This window comes from Eptatretus burgeri, chromosome 7 (genome assembly GCF_056783735.1).
Source record: "Eptatretus burgeri isolate ZD-2024b chromosome 7, Ebu_testis_v1, whole genome shotgun sequence".
Taxonomy (NCBI): domain Eukaryota; kingdom Metazoa; phylum Chordata; class Myxini; order Myxiniformes; family Myxinidae; genus Eptatretus; species Eptatretus burgeri.
This window is the reverse complement of record NC_140967.1, coordinates 60864275-60886856: the sequence shown is the minus strand read 5'-3', so window position 1 is coordinate 60886856 and position 22582 is coordinate 60864275. Positions and strand designations below refer to the sequence as shown.

Below are 22582 nucleotides of genomic sequence, written 5' to 3'. Positions count from 1 at the left end.
CCTCATCATTGTCACATGGAGTGTTTGTGCAGCCAGAGCCCCTGCAGTTTCCACAAGCTGGAGTGCACTCAATGTTGTGCATCTCATGGTGCTACATTCAGCCTGGCAGTTGCACCTAATGACACGTAACATCTTTTCACGAGCTGGAACTATTGATGTCTGAAGTGGCACAAAACCCTCGTCACACTTCTGCCAACCCTAGTCTGTCGGAAGAAGTTCATCTGCACATCACTTCCATTCTTGGACTTGCAGATACATGCGCAGGCTGTGATACTTTGCTGCTTCTGATGTTGGTGGTAACATCTGTGGTTGCATGTGAGAGGAGCTCCAAGCCACCTTGTCCCAGTACCACTGATACCGGAGGGTATCCAGGGTGTCAGTTGACTTTCCGTTGTAGATTATCACCAATGTTTTTTCTCCTGCATCTGCCACATCACATACGGAAGCTGGATATGTATCAAAAACCTTGGCCTGCTCACGGAATGTGTTGCTTGCTTTGAACTTTTTGAGGGAAGCTCCCTTTCCAATCCCATGAAGACGAGATGTCATGTCGCACCCAAGAACTGCATGTAGAAACAGTATGTGCTTGCATATGTCTGTACCAATCATTTTCTTTGTAGCCTTGATGTTCCAGATGCGAGGCTTCTTATTGTTCTTCTTTGGCTCGGGACAAAAGACGAGGTCATGGGATTCTAAGCTTGCATGGTTGCATAGGAGGACGAGGAGGTCTGTGTCATCACCAACTAACACAGTGTTGGTGACAGTTGCAGACTACACAGCCTTCAGTACAATCAGGAGATCAGCATCCCCTGAGGCATGGTGTGTCTCACAGTTGTTCTTCTGAAGCTCTTCACTCAACATAAAAATGAATTGCTGTTTATTCTGCCTATTGGCAAGAAACTGTTCCTTCTTCATTGTGAGACGCATGTCAGCTGTAAATGTCACAGTAGTGCCAGCATTCCCTTTAGACCGTCTCTGGTGTGTCATGTCCTTCGTGTTGGTACTCTCATAACCATCAAACACGACTCTGGCATCTCCGTACTTATTCGTTTCATAATCAGTGTACTGGTGGCATATGTCTCTGTATGTAGATCCACGAGACCATGGAATGCATTGAACAAGTGCCCCACCATCCAAAACATACTGTTGCCCATTATTGGGGATATCGACTGGGACATCGGATCCAAGAAGATCCCAGATGGCATCAGCAAAGACTGGCTTGTGAGCTTCTCGGAGCTGAAGAGAGGAATCAAAGAGGGCTGGTGGATAGCTGCACAGTTCATATTTGAAGGCCGACTCCAGTTCTTCTGCTGTCTGTGCAACAGTGATCAGTCTCTGGAAGAGGAGTTGTGGGTCAACCTGGACTTGCTCTCCATCAATCTTGACAGACGACTTCATGCCGAGGGTGACAACTTGGTCTTTCCTCTTAAATGTGTACTCGGCAGGTGTTTTCCCATCCAAAGATTTCAATATTTTGGCTCGTACAGCATGTGCTGTATCGACGTTGACAGTGGTGTGTGCATGAACTCCAGTGGCAATGTTCCTCAGACGTGGATCACTACTGAACGGATTCCGTTCCTGTAAATACTGAAGAGCTGAGAGTGTGTCCTTCCAGTCACGAGATGGACATGACCAAGGCAAGACATTCTTCTGCTCTAGTGTTGTAGTTCACACCTGTGAGCTCCTGCATTGCCTGGTTTATTTCTGCACAGGCAGGCATTGATAATAGCCATACCAGCCGTTGTTGCTCTGTCATTCCTCGCCCTCGTGTGAGCCCCCCGCTGGTCTTCAAACTTCTCATCAAAACTTGTTCGATGATCAGGTCAGATGAAAGACCTGCCCACAGGCGATCACTTCGTCGAACCACATGGAACCCCTCATCAAGACGTTGTTGGACATTGGGATGTTGAGTTTTGAGGTTGGACATCTGCTGCAGATACATCCTCACAGATTTGGCACACAGGTTGTGGCCTGAGGCTACCAGGTAAGGCAGCATTTCCTGGATGGCCAGTAGATATAGTGCCCAGTTCCCCGTACGATCTGCCCGGATGTATTTGCGTATAATGTCTGGAATGTCCATATACTGAACCCAGAGCGCTGAAGTTCTAGAAGATGTCTTTGCAGACTCGGCATGCTTCTGAAGGTGGTCTTTGATTAGTTTCAAGACGTCAGACTTGCATACTTCTTCCACAGACTGGGGTTGGCAGAAGTGTGACGAGGGTTTTGTGCCACTTCAGACATCAATAGCTCCAGCGCCTGAAAAGATGTTATGTGTCATTAGGTGCAACTGCCAGGCTGAATGTAGTACCATGAGATGCACATGCAAGAAGCACAACATTGAGTGCACTCCAGCTTGTGGAAACTGCAGGGGCTCTGGCTGCACAAACACTCCATGTGACAATGATGAGGATTATGACGACATTGTCGAGTTCTAACTTTATAATGGATGTAGTTTCTGAGTTTAATGCAAATTTTCATTTTCATTTCGTTACCTTTGTCAGGCAGATGTGATTGCCCAAGTGGAATTGTGAATTTTGTCACGTTTCAATGATTTACATAATTATATTGTATTGCCATGGACTTGATTTCATCTTGTGTCTTCAACGTTTCTTATTTTTTTTTGTCCAGGAGCCAAAATCAGTATCAGGTAAATATATTTTTTTTCAGGACAAAAAAATGCCATAAAATTTTTTATTTTACCCTCAATACATTTCACTTTTTTATAATTATTCTTGTATATCAATATACTGACCATAACTCGAAACAATTCGAATGCAGAAAAACATATATTTACATATTAAAATATCAATCTATACAATTTTCTCATTTTCCCCGAAGCCGGGTAGCAGCCATATTGGATTTCCATGATTTCAGGACTTTCCCCCCGGAGGATCCCTTAGGACTTTTTTTCTGTCACTGAGGACATATCCAGGAATCAAAATCTGTTGAGTTTGCTTTTGTTGCAATTTGTGGGAGGTTGACCAAATATTTCTGCGAAAATGCCTGTGCTAAATGCGTCTTCTGCACAGCGGGCAAGTTCGGTAAGTTTTTCACGTGAAGCGTCCATACATGTGTGACAGAGTACACCGCCGATGCTCTGATCAAAATGAAGCCATGGAAAATCTTTGAACCACTGTTGTTGAAACTTCAACTTTCGGTTTGGCAGTATTTGGACTGGGATACAATTGACATCATGAGGTTGAAAAGGCTGATCTGGGAAATTAGGCCGAGTACTCGCACATGCACCCTTTTCTGCTATCTTCTCCTTTGAATCGTCCACCTCTTTCTGGGAACTTGATTGCTCCAGGAGAGTGGTCGGGGATGTGCTACTTGATGCTGTCATGAAAAACTTTCTGATATCCATATCCTCTATGAAACGAGAAGGGAATTACATTTCAGTTGAATAAATTTTGACATGTGAATTATAAGGGTTATTTTTGCGTAACAGGGAATTTTTAAGGTCAACATACTTTTGGCTAGGTCACTATACCTCCAGGCACAATGTTGACATGTGATAAGCTTTGCATAGCACATGTATTACTAAAAGAGCGTCGATACGAGTTCAGTTCTTAATTTAGCATTCCATTACTCGCTTATTACTTTTGGTTAGGGTCAGATACCCTGGTATTTTATTACATGGGATTATTAATATTCATCATTTTATTTAATCTGCATTTAATTAACCAATGAGCTAAAGTTGAGTGAGATGATTATGATATTATTGGTTCATAGTTAGCGTCGTCGTTAAAGATTGTGTTCTTGATTTGCATGCCATCAAAAGGGTTCACCAAAGGAATGAGCTAAAATCAGTTGTAATGTGAACATTTATGTAATTCCTTACCTCTCACAAACCACGAGAGCAGGAGACCAGGGATTAAGATCTGTTGGAGGGATTAAGATCTGTTGCCGTCCGGACGTGCACCCTCTTCTTTCCAATTATTGTACATAGTTTGTTGATTTGTAAATATGTTCATCATTTCCACTAGTGCATGCCAGTACGTGCAAAAAAAACAACAACAAAAAACACAACTTTGAAACCGCGTGCCTTTGTTTAAGTGTAGTGCATGCCCGTACGTTTTGTTTAAGTATAGTGCGTGCCCGTACGTTTTGTATAAGTATAGTGCGTGCCCGTACGTTTTGTTTAAGTATAGTGTGTGCCAGTACATTTTGTTTAAGTATAGTGCGTGCCCGTACGTTTTGTTTAAGTATAGTGCGTGCCCGTACGTTTTGTTTAAGTATAGTGCGTGCCCGTACGTTTTGTTTAAGTATAGTGCGTGCCCATACGTTTTCTTTAAGTATAGTGCGTGCCCGTACGTTTTAAGTATAGTACGTGCCCATACGTTTTGTTTAAGTATAGTGCGTGCCCGTACGTTTTGTTTAAGTATAGTGCGTGCCCGTATGTTTTAAGTATAGTGCGTGCCCGTATGTTTTAAGTATAGTGCGTGCCCGTACATTTTGTTTAAGTATAGTGTGTGCCCGTACATTTTGTTTAAGTATAGTGCGTGCCCGTACGTTTTGTATAAGTATAGTGCGTTCCCCGTACGTTTTGTTTAAGTATAATGCGTGCCCGTACATTTTGTTTAAGTATAGTGCGTGCCCGTACGTTTTGTTGAAGTATAGTGCGTGCCCGTACGTTTTGTTTAAGTATAGTGCGTGCCCGTACGTTTTGTTGAAGTATAGTGCGTGACCGTACGTTTTGTTTAAGTATAGTGCGTGCCCGTACGTTTTGTTTAAGAATAGTGCGTGCCCGTACGTTTTGTTTAAGTATAGTGCGTGCCCGTACGTTTTGTTTAAGTATAGTGCGATACAAGTTGGAAAGGTGAAATAAACTATTTTGGTCGCTGAAGGGGCCCAGAACCGTTGTGGGGTCGACATGGTGAAGAAGAAGCTGACAATGCTCTTTATTTTCAACGCTGCATTTAAAATCTCTAATTTAATCATTCTAAATCACACAGTTTAATGAGACACCTTATCCTGTCAGTCTATCCTTCGTCTTTGTCCTCGTGCAAACGGAAAATTATTCGGATGATGGCGGAAGAGAAATCCCTTCCGGAACGTTGTTGTTCCAAGTAAAAATCGAAAGCCGCGGCTAAGCTACTGAGCCTAAGCATTTTTTAATCGGATTTTCGTGGTAATCTCATTACTACCCTATAGATACTGTATAATCCGAGAACAGAATTCAAAAATAATTTTCCGTTCGTTTGTCCGAACCGCTGAGGTGAATTTTGCATATTTTTCAACAGCTCCCTTTTAAAATCTATAATTTAATCCTCACAAGTCCGACGACCGAATGATACCTCTCGTTTTCTCGGTCTATACCTCCCCTAAGTCCAAGTACCGATGAAAAAATTATTTACATTAACCGCCGCAAAAACGAGTGAATCAGCGCATTTTATTTCATGTTTCCCAAGTATTCAAAGCTAATTTAGTCGGCAAAATACCCACTTTCCTTCGATTTTCACGCGGTTTTCAACGTTGGGATTTAGGCCACTGTTATCGAATGCGAAATATGAAAACAGAATTACAAAATATCTTTCCGTTCGTTCGTGCGAGCCAGTCGAGCGAAACCGCGTCATCCTGCACAAGCTTCACCATCTCAATCAGCATACCAGGCCGCGAAATCTTTTATTGGCTTATAACTCGACGGTGCAAAGTCACAAAAATTAAACACACACATCATCGTGCAGGTAATAATATCAGGCTGTGGTATAGCCTGCGGGCATGCAGGGCGGGGCATGATGATGGGAGGAGTGGTCGGCGTGAGCGTCGTGTCTGCCAGGAATATAAGGAGTGTGCGCCGCCTGAGGCGTCGTAGTGATGCCGTAGTCGCCCGGCTTGTGAGTGTGCTGAGTACGTAATAAAGGAGAGCTGCGGGCAGAGTACGCCCGCGCCCGCGCTCGCGCTTGTGCAACACAGCCCGGCTCGACTGTTCCCCCGCTCGTGTCTGCCTGCTAAGCATCTTCTACACGACACTACAGTTGCCTGACGAAGATCTTCGGATCGCCGTGTGCAGGGCGGCAGCGAATAACCCGTGCGGTTCCAGGCTACGGAGCCAAGGGTCTCGCCAGCACGAGCATGGCAGAAGGTCGGTGCACGGCGCACGAACGCGTGCCCGCCTTCGTCGGAATCGACTTCGGCCACGTCGAGTGGGCAACGGCCGCGCTCACTGTTCGTTTTATTGAGGCACGACAAATTGGGGGAATGATTTCTGCAAAGCCACGGCTAAAGAACGAGGACACGCGGTTCGGCTCGAACGCGGCGTTGGGCGTCGCGCAAGCTCTGAAGAATGTCCGGGGTCTCGATGGTCGGGGCGCAGCAGATGGTCCGGGGGTCAGCGCGATGTGCCAGGTGCGTACGGCCGCGCGCAAGGTCTGCGGCGCGGGTCGTGGACGGCTTTTGCAATACGATCACTCGGACGGCGGTCTGAGCACTCAGGGGCGTCGACGGTGTGTATGCCGAGAGTCATCGCCCATCATGACAGTCATTGATGGCGGTGTGCGAAGCGGTCCTTCCGTCCCGGGTCAAGACCTACTGCCGGCATGGTGTTCGGTGCATGGCGTGCGCGGTGACGCCCGGGTCGAGTTTTGCAGCCGGGGCACAGAGATTCCAGCGACCCGGAGCGGGAGATGCTGCCGGTGTTAGACCTGCTTCCAATTGATCCGGAGATGACAAGATCAGTGGCAGGGGAGGTTGAGGTGACCGGGGCACTGATGCTGCCCATGTTGAGCCTGGTTTCAGTTGGTCCTACGGTGACAGGACCGATGCCAGTGAATGTCGAAGTGATCGGGGCACTGATCGGGTGTCGAGTTGAGTCCACTCGTGCTGCCCTCGCATCGCACGCGTGTGCCGGTGAAGCGCTGCCGGCGGTTGGCGGGGCGCACGTCGTGATTGCCCAGCGGGACCAGCGGGTTGCGCTTCCGAGGTTCGTGGTGCGAGGGGAGGGGCCCGCCCTTTTGGGTCGGGGCTGGCTGGCGCACCTCGGGTTGGATCTCCAGTTCGTACCTCCAGGTGTGCCGGTGCTCTCTTCGATGCTTTCGTCGAGACCCGAGGGCGAGGTTCTGGCGGCGGGAGCCGCATAGATGCAACGGGAGCGGCCGTTCGTTGCTGCCTGCAGCGGTGGTGCGCGGTGCGGAAGCAGCGGGAGCCGTGCCAGCTCTCGCGATGAGCTCTCGCGCGTCGGCTGCGTTCATGGTGCGAGGTGCGCCTGTGTTGTTCGGGCAGCTTCGACGGGTTGCGGTGAGCCTGTGGCGTGAAAGGAAGTCGCGAGTCACAACATCGAGTCAACAACCAAGAGACGGACTCGTGATGTGGGTTATGGGTTGCTGTTCATTGCATATTTGTTTTTCATTGCTCGAGTGATGCGGTTTAACGTTGTTGAAATAAATGCCAACAGTTCCTGTGTGAGAGTGGGTTTGGCGGAGATCAATCGATGGGATTTGTATTATGATCAATGTGATGTGGGGGCTTTGGGAGCGGTGGGGGCAAATAAAGAGGGTTTATTGGCCTCCAGTTGCCCCAGGCCGCGGGTAGTTGTTTTGTCAGGTGCTGGGATTTTATCAAAAGAACGCGCTGTACGGAAAAATGAGTTTGCAATGGTTCCTGTGCTGTTCCTATTGATTTATGACGAGCCTGTAGTTAAAATGTGGTTTGAATGGAGTTGCGACCGTCTAACTGCCGTGGGGGTCTCGGAGATCGACTCGGAGCCGGGACTCGTGCGCTGGTCGGCGTTACCCCCACCTCTGCTTTCAGCAAGGTCAGACGTGCCTGGCGCCTGGGGCGCGGCTCTCTGGGTTCGCTCAAGGCCGTTTTGGCCATGCGGTGGAATTTCAACTGATTGTGGTGCGTGGGGTGTTGGGGAGTGTTTGTTGCTTCCAGCCAAGGGCGCTGTTCAGCGCCCCCACCAAGGTCAGTCGGGTCTGGCGGTGGCGCCGCGGGTTCCAGACAGCGGGGGTCCGGCCTCGAAAGGTTTATCTGTTTCAGGTCTGGCTGGGGAAGAGGTGCCGCCTTATGGGCCGGAGGCGTTTGATGGTGCCGGGGGAGGTTTGCTCGGGAGGTCGCCGCGACCTCGCCAAGAGCCATGTAAGCATGAGCCGCCTGGGGGCGTTTTTGCTGCGTAGTGCTGCTGTGCTTCTCCAGTAGCTCGCTTCACACGTTGTATGATGTGATGTGCTTTTATACTTCGCTGTTTTCTTTTTTGTACCTTGTCTACTGTTATACCGTAGTACTCCGTGCTGTTTATGCTTATTATGATGGTGATCATTTAATAATCATAGTTTTAGGAGGGAGGAGTGTGGTATAGCCTGCGGGCATGCAGGGCGGGGCATGATGATGGGAGGAGTGGTCGGCGTGAGCGTCGTGTCTGCCAGGAATATAAGGAGTGCGCGCCGCCTGAGGCGTCGTAGTGATGCCGTAGTCGCCCGGCTTGTGAGTGTGCTGAGTATGTAATAAAGGAGAGCTGCGGGCAGAGTACGCCCGCGCTCGCGCTTGTGCAACACAGCCCGGCTCGACTGTTCCCCCGCTCGTGTCTGCCTGCTAAGCATCTTCTACACGACACTACACAGGCATCCGGCGATATAAGCTAGAAAGGTGAAATAAACTATTTTGGTCGCTAAAGGGGCCCCGAGCCGTTGCGGCCTAACACTTTCCGAGGCGTGGCGTTCCGGGCCATGAAGCCGCGATTTCTTTAAACACATAAAATGACAATAAAAAGTCCGAAAACGTCCCAACATACCTCGAAATGTCCAGGTCACGTTCCCTGTTAGTGGGTGAACAATCCAACACTTGGCGAATTCTGCTTCGCAATGATAGGAAGAGCCGACATCGAAGGATCAAAAAGCGACGTTGCTATGGACGCTTAGCCGGTGGGAGACCATGGCTTGGGAAGCACGGATTCTCAATGTTGAATTGTTAACCTATCATCTTTAATAAAACTTTAATAGAGATTTAAAAATTTATTCTTGTATTTGAGGAGCATCTCGGCCTGGTTGTACTGGAGCAGCTCGTTTTGTGTTACGTAACTTACGTTAAATGAAAAAAAGTGTTGGGGGGGGGGGGGAGAATCGATATGTTGTCCCCCCCCGTCCCCCACCAATCGACGCCAATATGGCCTGGTAATGGTGGCCTGGTACTGGTGGCCTGGTACTCACAGTAACCCAGCTGGTATAATGGTGGCCTGGTAATGGTGGCCTGATAATGGTGGCCTGATACTGGTGGCCTGGTACTCATAGTGACCCAGTTGGTATCATGGTGGCCTGGTACTCACATTGACCCAGCTGGTATCATGGTGGCCTGGACTCACAGTGACCCAGCTGGTATAATGGTGGCCTGGTAATGATGGCCTGATAATGATGGCCTGGTAATGGTGGCCTGATACTGGTGGCCTGGACTCACAGTGACCCAGCTGGTATAATGGTGACCTGGTCATGATGGCCTGATAATGGTGGCCTGGTAATGGTGGCCTGATAATGGTGGTCTGGTACTCACATTGACCCAGCTGGTATCATGGTGGCCTGATACTGGTGGCCTGGACTCACAGTGACCCAGCTGGTATAATGGTGGCCTGGTAATGATGGCCTGATAATGGTGGCCTGGTAATGGTGGCCTGGTACTCACAGTGACCCAGCTGGTATAATGGTGGCCTGGTAATGATGGCCTGATAATGGTGGCCTGGTAATGGTGGCCTGGTACTCACAGTGACCCAGCTGGTATAATGGTGGCCTGGTAATGTGGCCTGATAATGGTGGCCTGATACTGGTGGCCTGGTACTCATAATGACCCAGCTGGTATCATGGTGGCCTGATACTGGTGGCCTGGACTCACAGTGACCCAGCTGGTATAATGGTGGCCTGATAATGGTGGCTTGATACTGGTGGCCTGGTACTCATAATGACCCAGCTGGTATAATGGTGGCCTGATAATGGTGGCTTGATACTGGTGGCCTGGTACTCACAGTGACCTAGCTGGTATCATCGTGGTCTGATACTGGTGGCCTGGTACTCATCGTGACCCAGCTGGTATCATGGTGGCCTGGTACTGGTGGCTTTGTACTCATGGTGAACCAGCTGGTATAATGGTGGCCTGGTACTAGTGACCTGGTAATGGTGGCATGGTACTCATGGTGGCCCAGTTGGTATAATGGTGGCCTGGTACTCATGGTGACCCAGTTGGTATAATGGTGGCCTGGTACTCATGGTGACCCTGTTGGTGTAATGGTGGCCTGGTACTAGTGACCTGGTAATGGTGGTATGGTACTTGTGGCCTGGTAATGGTGGCCTGGTACTAGTGACCTGGTAATGGTGGCATGGTACTTGTGGCCTGGTAATGGTGGCCTGGTACTCATGGTAACCCAGCTGGTATAATGGTGGCCTGCTAATGGTGGCCTGGTACTCGTGACCTGGTAATGGTGGTATGGTACTTGTGGCCTGGTAATGGTGGCCTGGTACTAGTGACCTGGTAATGGTGGCATGGTACTTGTGGCCTGGTAATGGGAGCCTGGTACTCATGGTGACCCAGCTGGTATAATGGTGGCCTGCTAATGGTGGCCTGGTACTAGTGACCTGGTAATGGTGGTATGGTACTTGTGGCCTGGTAATGGTGGCCTGGTACTCATGATGACCCAGTTGGTATAATGGTGACCTAGTTCTCGTGGCCTGATAAGGGTAGCGTGGTACTTGTGACCTGGCAATGGTGGCCTGGCACTGGTGACCTGGTCATGGTGGCTTTGTATTGGTTGGTCAGTTTTGCATTGATATCGTTTCCTTTTTTTCTGTTGAGGAAGTGACTTCAATGGTTCTCCACAAAATAAAGGAGGAATTGATTCTGTTCTTTCTTTCTTTCTTTCTTTCTTTCTTTCTTTCTTCTGATTCTGATGTACTATAGTAACTATACTCTTGTTACAGAGCAGCAATGATGCCGAAGCAGTTTCTTCGCAAGGGAATTATACTCACTGGTTTGCCGTTGCCTTTCCTGTAATATTTGGAATTTAGCCATGGTGCCGGAGATAGCTTGTCGACTCTTCACGAAGGAGATTGTGAAATCTTTGTCGTCTACCAACTAATGCCAGCAGAAGGAACACCCAGTTTAACATCCATCCGAGAGACGGGTCATACATTGATGATCATCCTGCCTGTTAAACACCAGGATGACAATTTATAGCTTGGCCAGGATTCGAACCCAGGCTAGTTAGTTGAGAAGCGAGAGTACATACATACCTCCAGACCATTCTTTTAACTCCTGTCCTTGCTATGATGTCATTATCTTCATCAATAAGGGCCACACACCTTTCAGCATTTGTTATTTACCAGGTTCAAGTGTTCAACTAGTCAGTAGTGCCTCCGTGTAAACCTCTCTGAGCTCCCAGGACTTGGGGTCAGAGTCCAGAAAAACATCTGGAATGTCGAGGCATCTGAAGTCCAGTGTGTTTGTTCATCGTGACAAAATCTCCAATCGACATTCACATGTCCTCACACTTGAACTTTAGACGTTTATCCTTTCTTTCCTTTTCATTTGGTGCCTTCGCCATTGCTCGTTTTGACTCTGTGGATACAGCTGAATCATAGAATGCCAAACAGATTAGCTCCATATTGAGATCCCATAGTTGTCCAGCAAATTTATAACATGAAGATTTTTTTAAAAAGGGGCAGATTTCACCTTCTCAGACTGAACAAGATGTTGTGGGAAGTTATGGTCATTGCGAGGAACAGAAATGGTGTGAGCAGCAGTTATTATTTATTCATATGCAGCCTGTGACTGCTTGGCTGCATCATTGTCTGGGGGAGGGGGGATGGCTGTGCCATTGATGCACTGCCCCCCGTTACGAGTAAGCTGGCACTCATTTTGCCAACTTCAGCGGGATGACACGCTGAGTCACACACCTGGTGTTAATCCAACGGCCCAACAGGGGCTTGAACTCACAACCCTAGGATCTTAAGCCAGCCAGCCAACCAACCACCGTACCTGTTAAGCCAACACCAAGCCTGTGAGCAGCAGTGAACCATGCCATAAGGTAGAACAAGGATACAGATGTCATGGAGTCCTCTTCCCTTACCGCCACTGAGCTTAACCTGTCTCCTAAACATCCAGATCAGGGGCGAATAATGCCTTAGCCAGCCATCTTTCACGATGGGCTCCAGCTCCAGGTGCTATAAGTCACACTTTATGATGAGAAACAGCACAAAAAGAGGTTTCATCTATTGGGACCATACTCTGTACAGAGCATCGGGGCTGCCAAAGCAGTCTCCTGGGCTGTTGGGCACAATCTTGGTCGAGTCGCCACTCCGACGCAGGATACTCAAACGGCTCAATCATCCATCCCAGCAAGCTGGTACTTGGTACTCGTTTTACCGACTTCAGGAGGATATGACAGGCTGAGTCAACCCCACCTGGTATTAATTCAAGGGCCGAGCAAGATTTGAACTCAGGACTCTTGGATGCCAAGCCCGCCACCCAAACCATTAAGAAAGAGAGGTTCACCAGATTCAGCACACATAATGCGAGCCATAAGGGGAAAAGCTGAACTTCATTGAGAAACCCTTATATGTTAATCATTATGTATAAAATTTGTTGTGAATTATTTATTTGTCCATTGGATCAAAATGAGGGAAAGGAGTGGTAGGGGGGGGGGTTGGGGGATGAGTTAGTTAAAAATCTGAATTTCCTGAACTTCAAAAATAAGGATGACCATGAAGAACTCTCTAAATAACATGATACATTGATGATCATCACAGTTATATATTTTCACCTTCAATGGTGGAAGGACAAGAAGATGAAAAATAGATAATACTTTTGATCAAACTAAGAAGTAAAGTTTGCATCTTGCTTTGACCCACCTGTAAGTGAACAAATGTAAGATGGAATATAAATTGCCTTCTGGAGCATGGTATGGAATAATATAACTTGCATTGGAGTAGAGTAGTCTAGTTAAGTAGAACAAAGGTGTTCAAACAAAGATTACACAGTCTGTTTCAAGCCTGATGGCCTGCATGGCAGCTACTTGGTAGTTCCTTTACTTTTGAGACGTCTTCACCCGCTCGCATACCTGCGCCGATCCTTATGTGGCACCATCTTGGTACCCAGGTAAGTTGCTTTGTGCACAATCCCAACTTTGGAGGCTAAGTTGACTTCCAAAGCCAGTCTCCGACTGGGCATCCTCCATCGTGAAAGGACCTTCCTTGGCATACCTGAACGCTTATCCAACCTGCGAGACCTTCATCCGCTGCTTGATGCAGTACTGCTGTCCCCTCTAGGGTGGCAGCCCTGCCACACACCTTCCTTGGCTTGATGCCGTGGAAAAGAAGACCTTTAAGATGATTGGAATGTCCTGTGATGAAGTTGAGTCGATGGGCTCATCACTTCACCATTGCAGACAGGTCTGTGGTCTCTGTCTTCTACCACCTCGTTTCTAGTCTTGCACCCTCTGCTCCACCATGGGGTCCACCATCAACCTCCTTATGGTAAAACTACCAAAATCTAGGATCTTCAAGACAGCTGTTCACCACCATCTCAGATCATCCCCCTTCCAAAACCATGATCTTTTATACCACCATTAACTATCCCTAAGCCCACCCTTTTCAAAAGTTTTTTTCTTCCTGAGATTCTGCTTCTGTATCCATATTGTCCACCCCATGCATCCTCCCCTAACTCTCATTCTTCCCCACAGCCCATTATTTATCCAAGTCTCCCTCTACTTTTACCCCCAACCCCGCTATTAGTGTCACCCCCCCCTCTCTTCCTTCTGTTTCTTTTCTGTCGCTTACTAATCTGTTCTGTGTTCGATTCCTAAAAGAGCCTCGACTTTGTATCCAAAAAACCCCCAAAATAATCCATGCTGCTGCTGCTGGAAAAGCAAACAGGCTGATGAGTCACAGGTAACAACATCCAATTGACAACAATCCGCAAAACCGACATTGCGGAGAAAGGTAGAGAGGCAAATGCACACAAATTATCCAGATTTCGTTTATTTCCTCGAACAGACAGTGGAGAGCGAGGTATCCGGGTCATGTAAACGAAATAACTGCACAGCACGTCCAATATAGGTTGTAATCAAGTTATTATATACTGTATGTGCATAAATACAAAACGGCCTGGAGGAATTCATCGGGTCAAGACAAAAGGTGGTTTATACAGAGAACAGTGAAGAGATGAACACGCTGAACGAGTATGTCATGATGACAGAGTGGGGTGTGCACTCAACGTGAGTGTCCACACCGCCTGTGGGTTAGCCACACCGTTCATCTGTGTACTAGCCACACTGCAGGTGTGTTAGCCACACTGTTCACAGGTATGTTAGCCACACTGTTCACCTGTGTACTAGCCACACCGTTCACAGGTATGTTAGCCACACAGTTCACAGGTGTATTAGCCATGCCGTTCACAGGTGTATTTGCCACACCGTTCACAGGTATGTTAGCTACACCGTTCACCTGTGTACTAGCCACACTGCAGGTGTGTTAGCCACACCGTTCACAGGTATGTTAGCCACACCGTTCACCTGTGTACTAGCCACACCGTTCACAGGTATGTTAGCCACACAGTTCACAGGTGTATTAGCCATGCCGTTCATAGGTGTATTAGCCACACTGCCGGTGTGTTAGCCAAACCGTTCACAGGTATGTTAGCCACACAGTTCACAGGTATGTTAGCCATGCCGTTCACAGGTGTATTAGCCACACTGTTCACAGGTATGTTAGCCACACAGTTCACAGGTGTATTAGCCATGCCGTTCACATGTGTGCTAGCCACACTGCCGGTGTGTTTGCCACACAGTTCACAGGTGTGTGTGTGTGTGTGTGTGTGTGTGTGTGTGTGTGTGTGTGTGTGTGTGTGTGTGTGTGTGTGTGTGTGTGTGTGTGTGTGTGTGTGTGTGTGTGTGTGTGTGTGTGTGGTCCAACAAAATGTCCATTTGTACAAGCTCCATTGTGCTTCTTTTACTTTGACATCTTTTCTCTACAGGGAGGCTTGATCTTTCACACTGACTACAAATTATGACATTATCAGTAAGGTTTCACAAAGTGTGCAATTATATAATTATCTAGGACGTTGTGAACTTCCTGTCAAATCTGAGCTCTGCAGACCTTTTAATGGGTACTCTTGATCAGTAGTCGAGCTGTGGATGCTCCTGCGGTGGATTACTTCACTTAAATAAAACAGACATCATTTGCTCGATCTCAGTCGGTCAAGTCAGTCACTAGTGGGCAACCTGAACTAATCCAGAGGGCCACAGGCCTGGCCCTCAAAACAACTCCAAAGGCCACAAGACTCTTCACCGCAATTACAAGCCATTTCATATGACATATTATGATAAATAAAAAAATAGCTACATTAACATTAACAATGTAAACGGAGGATTGAATACGTCATCGCAAAATAAAAAGCATTTAAATTCATAAATACAAAAGTGTACTTCAATTTTTTGTTGCAAAAACGCAAACGGGATTAAACAATACTGCATCTTATAGTAGATGGTTATGTATTTCCATAAATACTCAAAACGATGGAGAAACACGACAAGAGGGATGAGGATGTGAGCACCAAAGAATGTTAATAGGATCATTAGGTTGAGCTGATTAAGTTTGCTTGGATACAGCTCATGGAGGAGCAAGGACAGAAGGAATCAGGACGTAACAAAATGAAAGGAGCAGTAAGAAGACTGAGGATGGGTGGGGGTAGGTTGTGGTGGGTGGAGGGAAGGAGGATGTTTGGAACACACACCAACAGCAGGGTTGAGGGGAGAAGAATTGAGGGAGACTTGGACAAATAAGGGATGTTGGGAAGAATGAGGGCTTGGGTAGTGCAATGGATGAATAAGACAGAAACAGCCGCAAACTCTCAACCACATAATTGGAATGAAAAACTGGAAACTCGAGAAGTGTTGGGCTTGCGAAAGGTTGATGTAAGGTAAAAAAAAAAAAAAGATTATGGTTGTGGATGGGACATGACCTGAGATGGTGGTGAACAGCTGTCTTGAAGCCCTGGAGGGAAGAACGAGTTTGAAAATACCAAGGAAGTTGGTTCCATTAGTGGGAGAAAAAGAAGAAAAAATTATTGGAGGTGAGCAGTGAATCTGGATCTTGGGAGTTTCACCAGAAGAGGGTTGCTGGCAGATTGTGTATGCCCCGCAGAAACATGGAGGAGAGAAAGCGTGGAAAGAGCAGAGGGTGCACAACCAAAAAGGACGTGGTGGAAGACAGAGACCGCCAACCTGTCTGTGATGTGAAAGTGATAGGCCCAGACACTCAGCTTCATAGTGGAAGATGACAATGATTTTGAAGGCTTTGGAAGATGAGGAAGGTGTGTGGCAGGGGAGCCAGCCAAGAGGGGAGAGCGATACTCCATGAAGCTGTGGAAGAAGGCCTTATAAGTATATAAAACTTCAGGTGTGCCAAGGAAAGACTGCACCACTGAGGCTGTCCAGTCGGCAGCTGGCTTTGGAGGCCAACTTAGATATGTAGTTTACCCAAGAAAGATCATGGCTGACAGTGAAACCAAAAAATTTGATTGAACAAACCTCTTCAAGAGGACTGTAAAGAAAGTAGATGGGACGGTTTGCCAGGTGGTCCTATTGGAGAGAGAAGAGCGGAGAGAAAAGAGAGGAGAGAGGAGAGACAGGTCAAAGGACATATTCCAAGTGTTTGACCAGCTCGTGATTCTATCACGCTCTGCAGAGAGGGAAGAGGCTTCTGTCTGCCTATCTGAAGAATGAGGTAAGTTTTGGCAAAGGATGGAGTCATCATCAAAGAGATCAATAAAAAATTTCAGTGAGTCAGAGAGATTATTGATGAAGATGAGGAATATGAGTGGGCCCAAACACTGCCTTGGGGCACTCCAACTTTAACAGGGAGAGGAGATGAAAGTATTTCACTGAGTGCCACACGTTGGCTACGAGAGGAGAGGAAGTCAGTAAGCTATGTGTGGAGGTGGCCTTGGGTGCCGTAGGCAGAAAGTTTGGAGAGCAATGTGGAGTGCCAGACTGCATTGAATGCTCGAGATATGTCAAGAGAGAAAGCCCTGATCTCAAGTCTGACATTGAGTGCTTCATTCCATTGTTGAGAGAGCAGAAGCAGCAGGTCCAGGGTAGAGTGACCAGGTCTGAATCTGAAATCTGATCTGAAATATGATCTGAGGCCATTTCAGAAAAGAAAAGATTTTATGTCAACTGCGATGATAGATTCCATGACTTTGCTCATGATTGGAAGCAAGTTGATCAGTCTTTAGTGAAGGGATTGGTTCATGCTCCATATTTGTGCAATGTAGTGATGTTGGTGGACTTCCAAGCAGAAGGAAGATGATCTTGGACAAATGATAGGGTGAACAGAGCAGAAATAGGATGTACAAGAGTAGCAGATCAGGTTTTTAGGACACATGCGCTGATGCCGTCTGGACCAGTGGCAGAATCAGAGTCGAGGGTTGCCAGAAACTTCTCCACTTTCTCAGGTGTGAAAAAGACAGAGTCCAGGAGCTCGGTGTGACTAGGTGGTATGGGTACAGAGAGCCAGGAATTGGGGGCATGATTTGGAAGTAAACACAGAATTGAGGAATGCAACCTTCTCACAAGTGGAGTCAGCTGTGGTCCCATTTGAAGAGAGGGCAAGGATAGAGGGAGAGCATATTGCAGAGACAGACTTAACAAGGCACCACCAGGTTTTGGAGGATAGAGACAAGTTGAAAGTTCATTCTTGAGGTTAGACAGATGTTTTCTGGCTCTCCTGAGAGTGGACAAACACTTGTTGCAGGCTTTGTGGAATGATCTGAGATTGCCTTTGATCAGAGTTGCCTTCCAGGAAAAGAAGGCAAGTTGTTTCAGAGAAACTGCCACACCACATGATTCAGTGTACCATGGGTGGGAAGAAGGGGATGATAACTGAAGACAAGATGGGATGCATTTGGGCAGAAGGGAGAGCAGGTTTCAGTGGAAGAATTCTGAGGCTAAGTTAATATCAGGGGCTGCAGATATAGGAGACCAGTCTTGAAGTGGGATGGCTGCTTGAATTTCCTGACAATCTGCCTGAGTGAACTGCCAGACTCGCCGGTGCTGAGGCAGCTCTTTGAGAATAGTCAGAGAGATGCTGACTTTCATAAGCACATGATCAGAAGAACCAATTGGAGCAGAGGAATAGCAGGAGACATTAGTAGGGCATTGAGTCAGTTCCAAGGAGTCACCCATCCTATTCTGCTGAGTCCCTGGGTAGTTGAAAAAGTGAGGCACATGTGAAAGCTGAGGGGCCCAAATGAGTTGGATGACAGATGTTATCGCTACTGATCCAAAAAGGAAACTGCATGCAGATGATGGACAAAATAAGAAGAAGAAGAACTGTGCAACAATGAAACCGAGATGGCTGTTTGGTTGATTGCTCAAATACATTTCTTTCTCCACTGGCTTGTGTGGGTTCGATTCCTGTGGCTCCTCACTCTCACCAACTGGCATTTTGTAAGTATGGAGAGTATGCCAACGATCTGTGAGCAGGATTTGATGGAGGCCTATATCCTACAGTCGACTGACATGGGAGAGTTTACAGCTTGAGGGTAACAGCTCCATTGATGACAGTCGGGGGGTGGACCATTCTATTGTCAGGGATGACGGGTTGTAGCAATCGCAGGAGTGTCACTTTGATCCACCTGTCTTGAGTTGGCAGGTATTACATGTGGACATCCTGAACGTTGATGATCTCACATCACGGTGCTGCTGTTCTTGTCCGATTAAGGCACCAGGTGTTCCTGTGTCATCTGAAATATCTAGCCACATCTTGTTCGGACATTCCAACCTCAAGCTTGATGACATTCACTGAGACCGACTCACAGAATCACTGCATGCACCTTTTCAATGTTTTTTGAACAAATTATTGGCTAAAAGTGCCCTTTACACCATACACACGATGAAGGTGTGCACGCAGCACCTGCAACATGACACGATGCCAGTCAGGTACGCCATTAGTTGGTGGATTTAGAATTGCAGTTGTGCACCAATTCTGCCAAAGTGTCTGATTGTAAGCTATGTTTGGGTTTAAGCCTCAACATACTGCAACTTTGTGCCTTTTAAATGTTTTGAGTTGTCATCTCACCTGTGGAATTGTCATATGTATTCTTTTCTCTTACGTGTGGAACCAAATTCTTCAGTCTGTTCTTCCCTCCAGTGCTTCAAGACAGCTGCTCACCACCATCTCATGTTATCCCCCTCCATCAGCAGCACATCTGCGCTCCCAGCAATGATGCAAACAGCACTCACAGGCAGCAATACGAAATGAATGAGGTCATCCCCCATCCATCCCCATGATCTTTTTCACCCTCCCAGCTATTGGGTTTCCCCACACACCCACCCTTCAAATTTTTTTGTTCCATTTATGCTTCTTCTTCCACTTCTGTGATTGAGAGTTTTCACCTGTATCCATCTTGTTCACCCCCGTGTCCTTCTCCTCCGACCATTGCCGTCATTCTTCCTCCAGGTCTCCTATTTTATCCCTTGACCCTGCTGTTGGTGTGTTGCCAACTCCCCTATTTCCATTGCTCTTTTGGCTCTGCTATGTCCTGATCTGGTATGTGTTCGAGCTCCTCCACAAGCCTCGACTGTATGTAAAAAAAAAACCCAATAAAAACAGGCATGAGTTTCCTTTTGGGCCAGAAAAGATTTCAGTCTGATGGAGGAATTCGACATGAGACTATACTTTAGCTCTTAGCAATTACTTCCCCACTATCTCTTGCCTCCCTCACCACCACCACCACCACTACTCACCAGTTTCTTAAAAAAACAAAACAAATTTAATTATAAAAAAAAATTTACTTATTTAAACCAAATTAAACCAATTAAACCAGTGTGTTCTGTCTAATACCTATTCAAAATAATTAAATAATAATTCATACATTTACACCATTATGTCGTCATAGATGGTCATCTTTCAGCCAATTCATTGAATTGCTACAGATCAAATTGTTTTTTTTTTTTTTAAGTAAAAACCTCCAGGAGCCAAGTGGACAATTGTCATGGCACCATGATGGCTTCCAGGGCTGAATTATGACTCACAAAATGTATGACATTCAAAACTATATACACATACCTAGTATGAGTATAAATCTATCGATATGAAAACATCATGCTTCATCATTTTCAAAATGATCAGCAGTGATTTAATCTTTGCTTTCATTAGACGAGGCCTCAGTTGCACCAACATTTGCCCATCTTGTGCCTTTCATCGATACTCTTGAAGGTGTACAATCAAAACAGCAGATTTATTCTTTGTGCGTTTTTCTTGGGACTGACATGGCATAAGAGCACAATGCTATGGCAAACAGATGCTGACTGTCGAGCTGAATCCTTTAAAATCGTTTATTGGTGCTCTGACAGCACAGGTAATAGACACAGATTTAGGCTTGGTAAGTTAGGAGAATGAACAACCTCCTGTATTGGAACATATTGGTAAATAAAATTGATCTGTACAATAAGCTGTGGGTAACAATGTCGTCAGCTATCAGTGGCCAATGTCGCGGCAGCCTCACCAATGTAGTCTGAAATCTGAGAGTCAAAGCCAGGTCACACTTCGACAGAGACGGAGCGTTGCAGTGTTGACCTTGTCCGCTCACCTGTTGCGTAGGCCGGACGTGTTGACCTCGAGCTTTCTCTGGTCGGTACAGTTAAGACTGCTCTGCCTTCTGCACCACAGGGTTCAGTCGTTGTGCCAAGTCTGGCCAAAGTAAAATGATGTTGTCCATATTGTGGTCCGACCTGAGCAGCCACGACATTTGGTGGATGGGACGGCAGCAGCAACATGCTATTTCCAAACGAGTACATCCTCTGAGGGGGAACCGGTGCAGTGTGCTCCACTAGTGCAGTTGAAGGCCCGGTCATTAGAGGAACTGTAGGTTGGTTAGGGCAAGGAGATTCAAAATCCATGGGGCCTCCACAGTGATGTTCACGCACACAGCGGCATGGTGCGCCATGAGGCCGGGGTTCAGGTCCCCGTTCATCTTGAAGATCTGCTAGATCCACATACATATCCTTTTCAGTAAGTGTAAATGGTGCAAATGGGGTCATCGGTGGTGGAAGAGGAGGAGCCAGGGCAGGGGGGTGAGCACGGCTAGGTGGGGAAGGGGCTCGGGGAAGCTCGGGAGTGATGGAGGTAAAAGTGGGTGCTGGTGATGGTGTGGTTTGATTGCGTGGAACCCGTTTCTTGCGTGGTTGAGTGATTTGCACATAAATGGACAGTGCGAGAAGTAACAGAACGGCTGCAGCGGACACAACAACAGCTGTCCCATTGGCCATTGTCAGATGCTTCCAGAAGTTGGTCTTCTTTTCGCCTGCAATACAGTGCCAGTCATTTGAGTACTTTGACCTATTTGATGAGTGTAAGAGCAGTTAAGCTTGTGGTGGTGACCTAATTATTAGCCTCCTTCCTCCCCTTCCCCCAAAATAAATATATGTTTGTTCACAAGCCATGGAGGTCATCCTGGTTTTATTAACACATATGCTCATTTTATTATAATTATTACCTCCACCACCTAAGGTAGGAGGTGGTTATGTTTTCAACCCTGTCTGTCTGTGTGAAGGATATCTCAAAAAGTTGTGGACAGATTCGGATTAAATTTGGTGGGCAAGTTGGGTGTGCGACAAGGACGAACTGATTCGATTTTGGTGAAGATCCTGATCTGGATCTGGATATGAGAATTATTTAATTTTGAAAGTGATTCTTCACCATTTTTGGGGGACCAAAAACGATATATAGCATCCATCCATTCATCCATTGGGACCATACTCTGTGCAGAGGGTTGGTGCTGCCTAAGCAGTCTCGTTGGCTATTAGGCACAATCCTGGAAGGGTTGACACTCCGACGCAGGATACCAGCAATCTGGTACTCATTTTGTCGACCTTAGAAGGATGACAGGCAGAGTCAACCCCACATAGTATTAATTTAACAGCCAAGTCGGATTTGACCTCAGTACCCGAGGATCCCAAGCCCATCACCCTGACCATTAAGCCAACACCAGGCAAAGAGCATGATATTTCAAAAATGTATTGGGCCCGGTATGTTCTCGTGGATAAGGTATTGCGTGGCGGAGGTATGCGCTCTACCGAGTGCCCTTCTAGTTTCACTCTGTGGTCACTCGTCTGTTTTAAGGCTGGAAAAGAGGTTGTATTTCAAGATGACAAATAAATTTATTCATACCTATACAGTACATCAGAAACAAACACTTGTGAATTTGTGAGCTGCTGGTTCTGGGATAAGCGGTGCACTAAATCCTCATCTGCTTCATAAATTGGGACTAAGCAGCAGGCCAGAGTGTATTATAATATTTCCTATCATTGAAACAACAGGAGGTAGAACATACTACCCTCCATATCGTTCTTCTTTTCCCATTGCTACTGGAAATGACTTTACTGAAGCACTTACCCCAAATAATTTACTTCAGCCAAACCCTCAGTTTCTCTCCAGCAGAATCTCCAACATCATTAAAGACACCACTTTGCAAACCATGTTTCCCCTATTAATCTGTGAATCAAATTGTCATATCGATCTCTCCGGGCCCCTTCATTCTGCAAACTGTGACGCATCGCAGTGGGTGCCTTGCTATTTCCAAAATGGGTTTTCACAATAATCTT

General features: G+C 46.8%; 1 protein-coding gene across 6 annotated transcripts in view; it reads right to left on the bottom strand.

Annotated features, from left to right (window-relative positions):
* Window positions 1–13939: 13939 nt before the first annotated feature.
* The window catches only part of LOC147023369 (neuropilin and tolloid-like protein 2), a 154311-nt gene continuing 145668 nt past the window's right edge, over window positions 13940–22582 (bottom strand). For all 6 annotated transcript variants that reach the window (XM_085888704.1, XM_085888707.1, XM_085888706.1 and 3 more), the window contains one exon: window positions 13940–21282. In XM_085888704.1, the coding sequence (XP_085744830.1) occupies window positions 20519–21282 (764 nt within the window). In that variant the 3' untranslated portion in view covers window positions 13940–20518. The remainder of the gene's footprint in view (window positions 21283–22582) is intronic.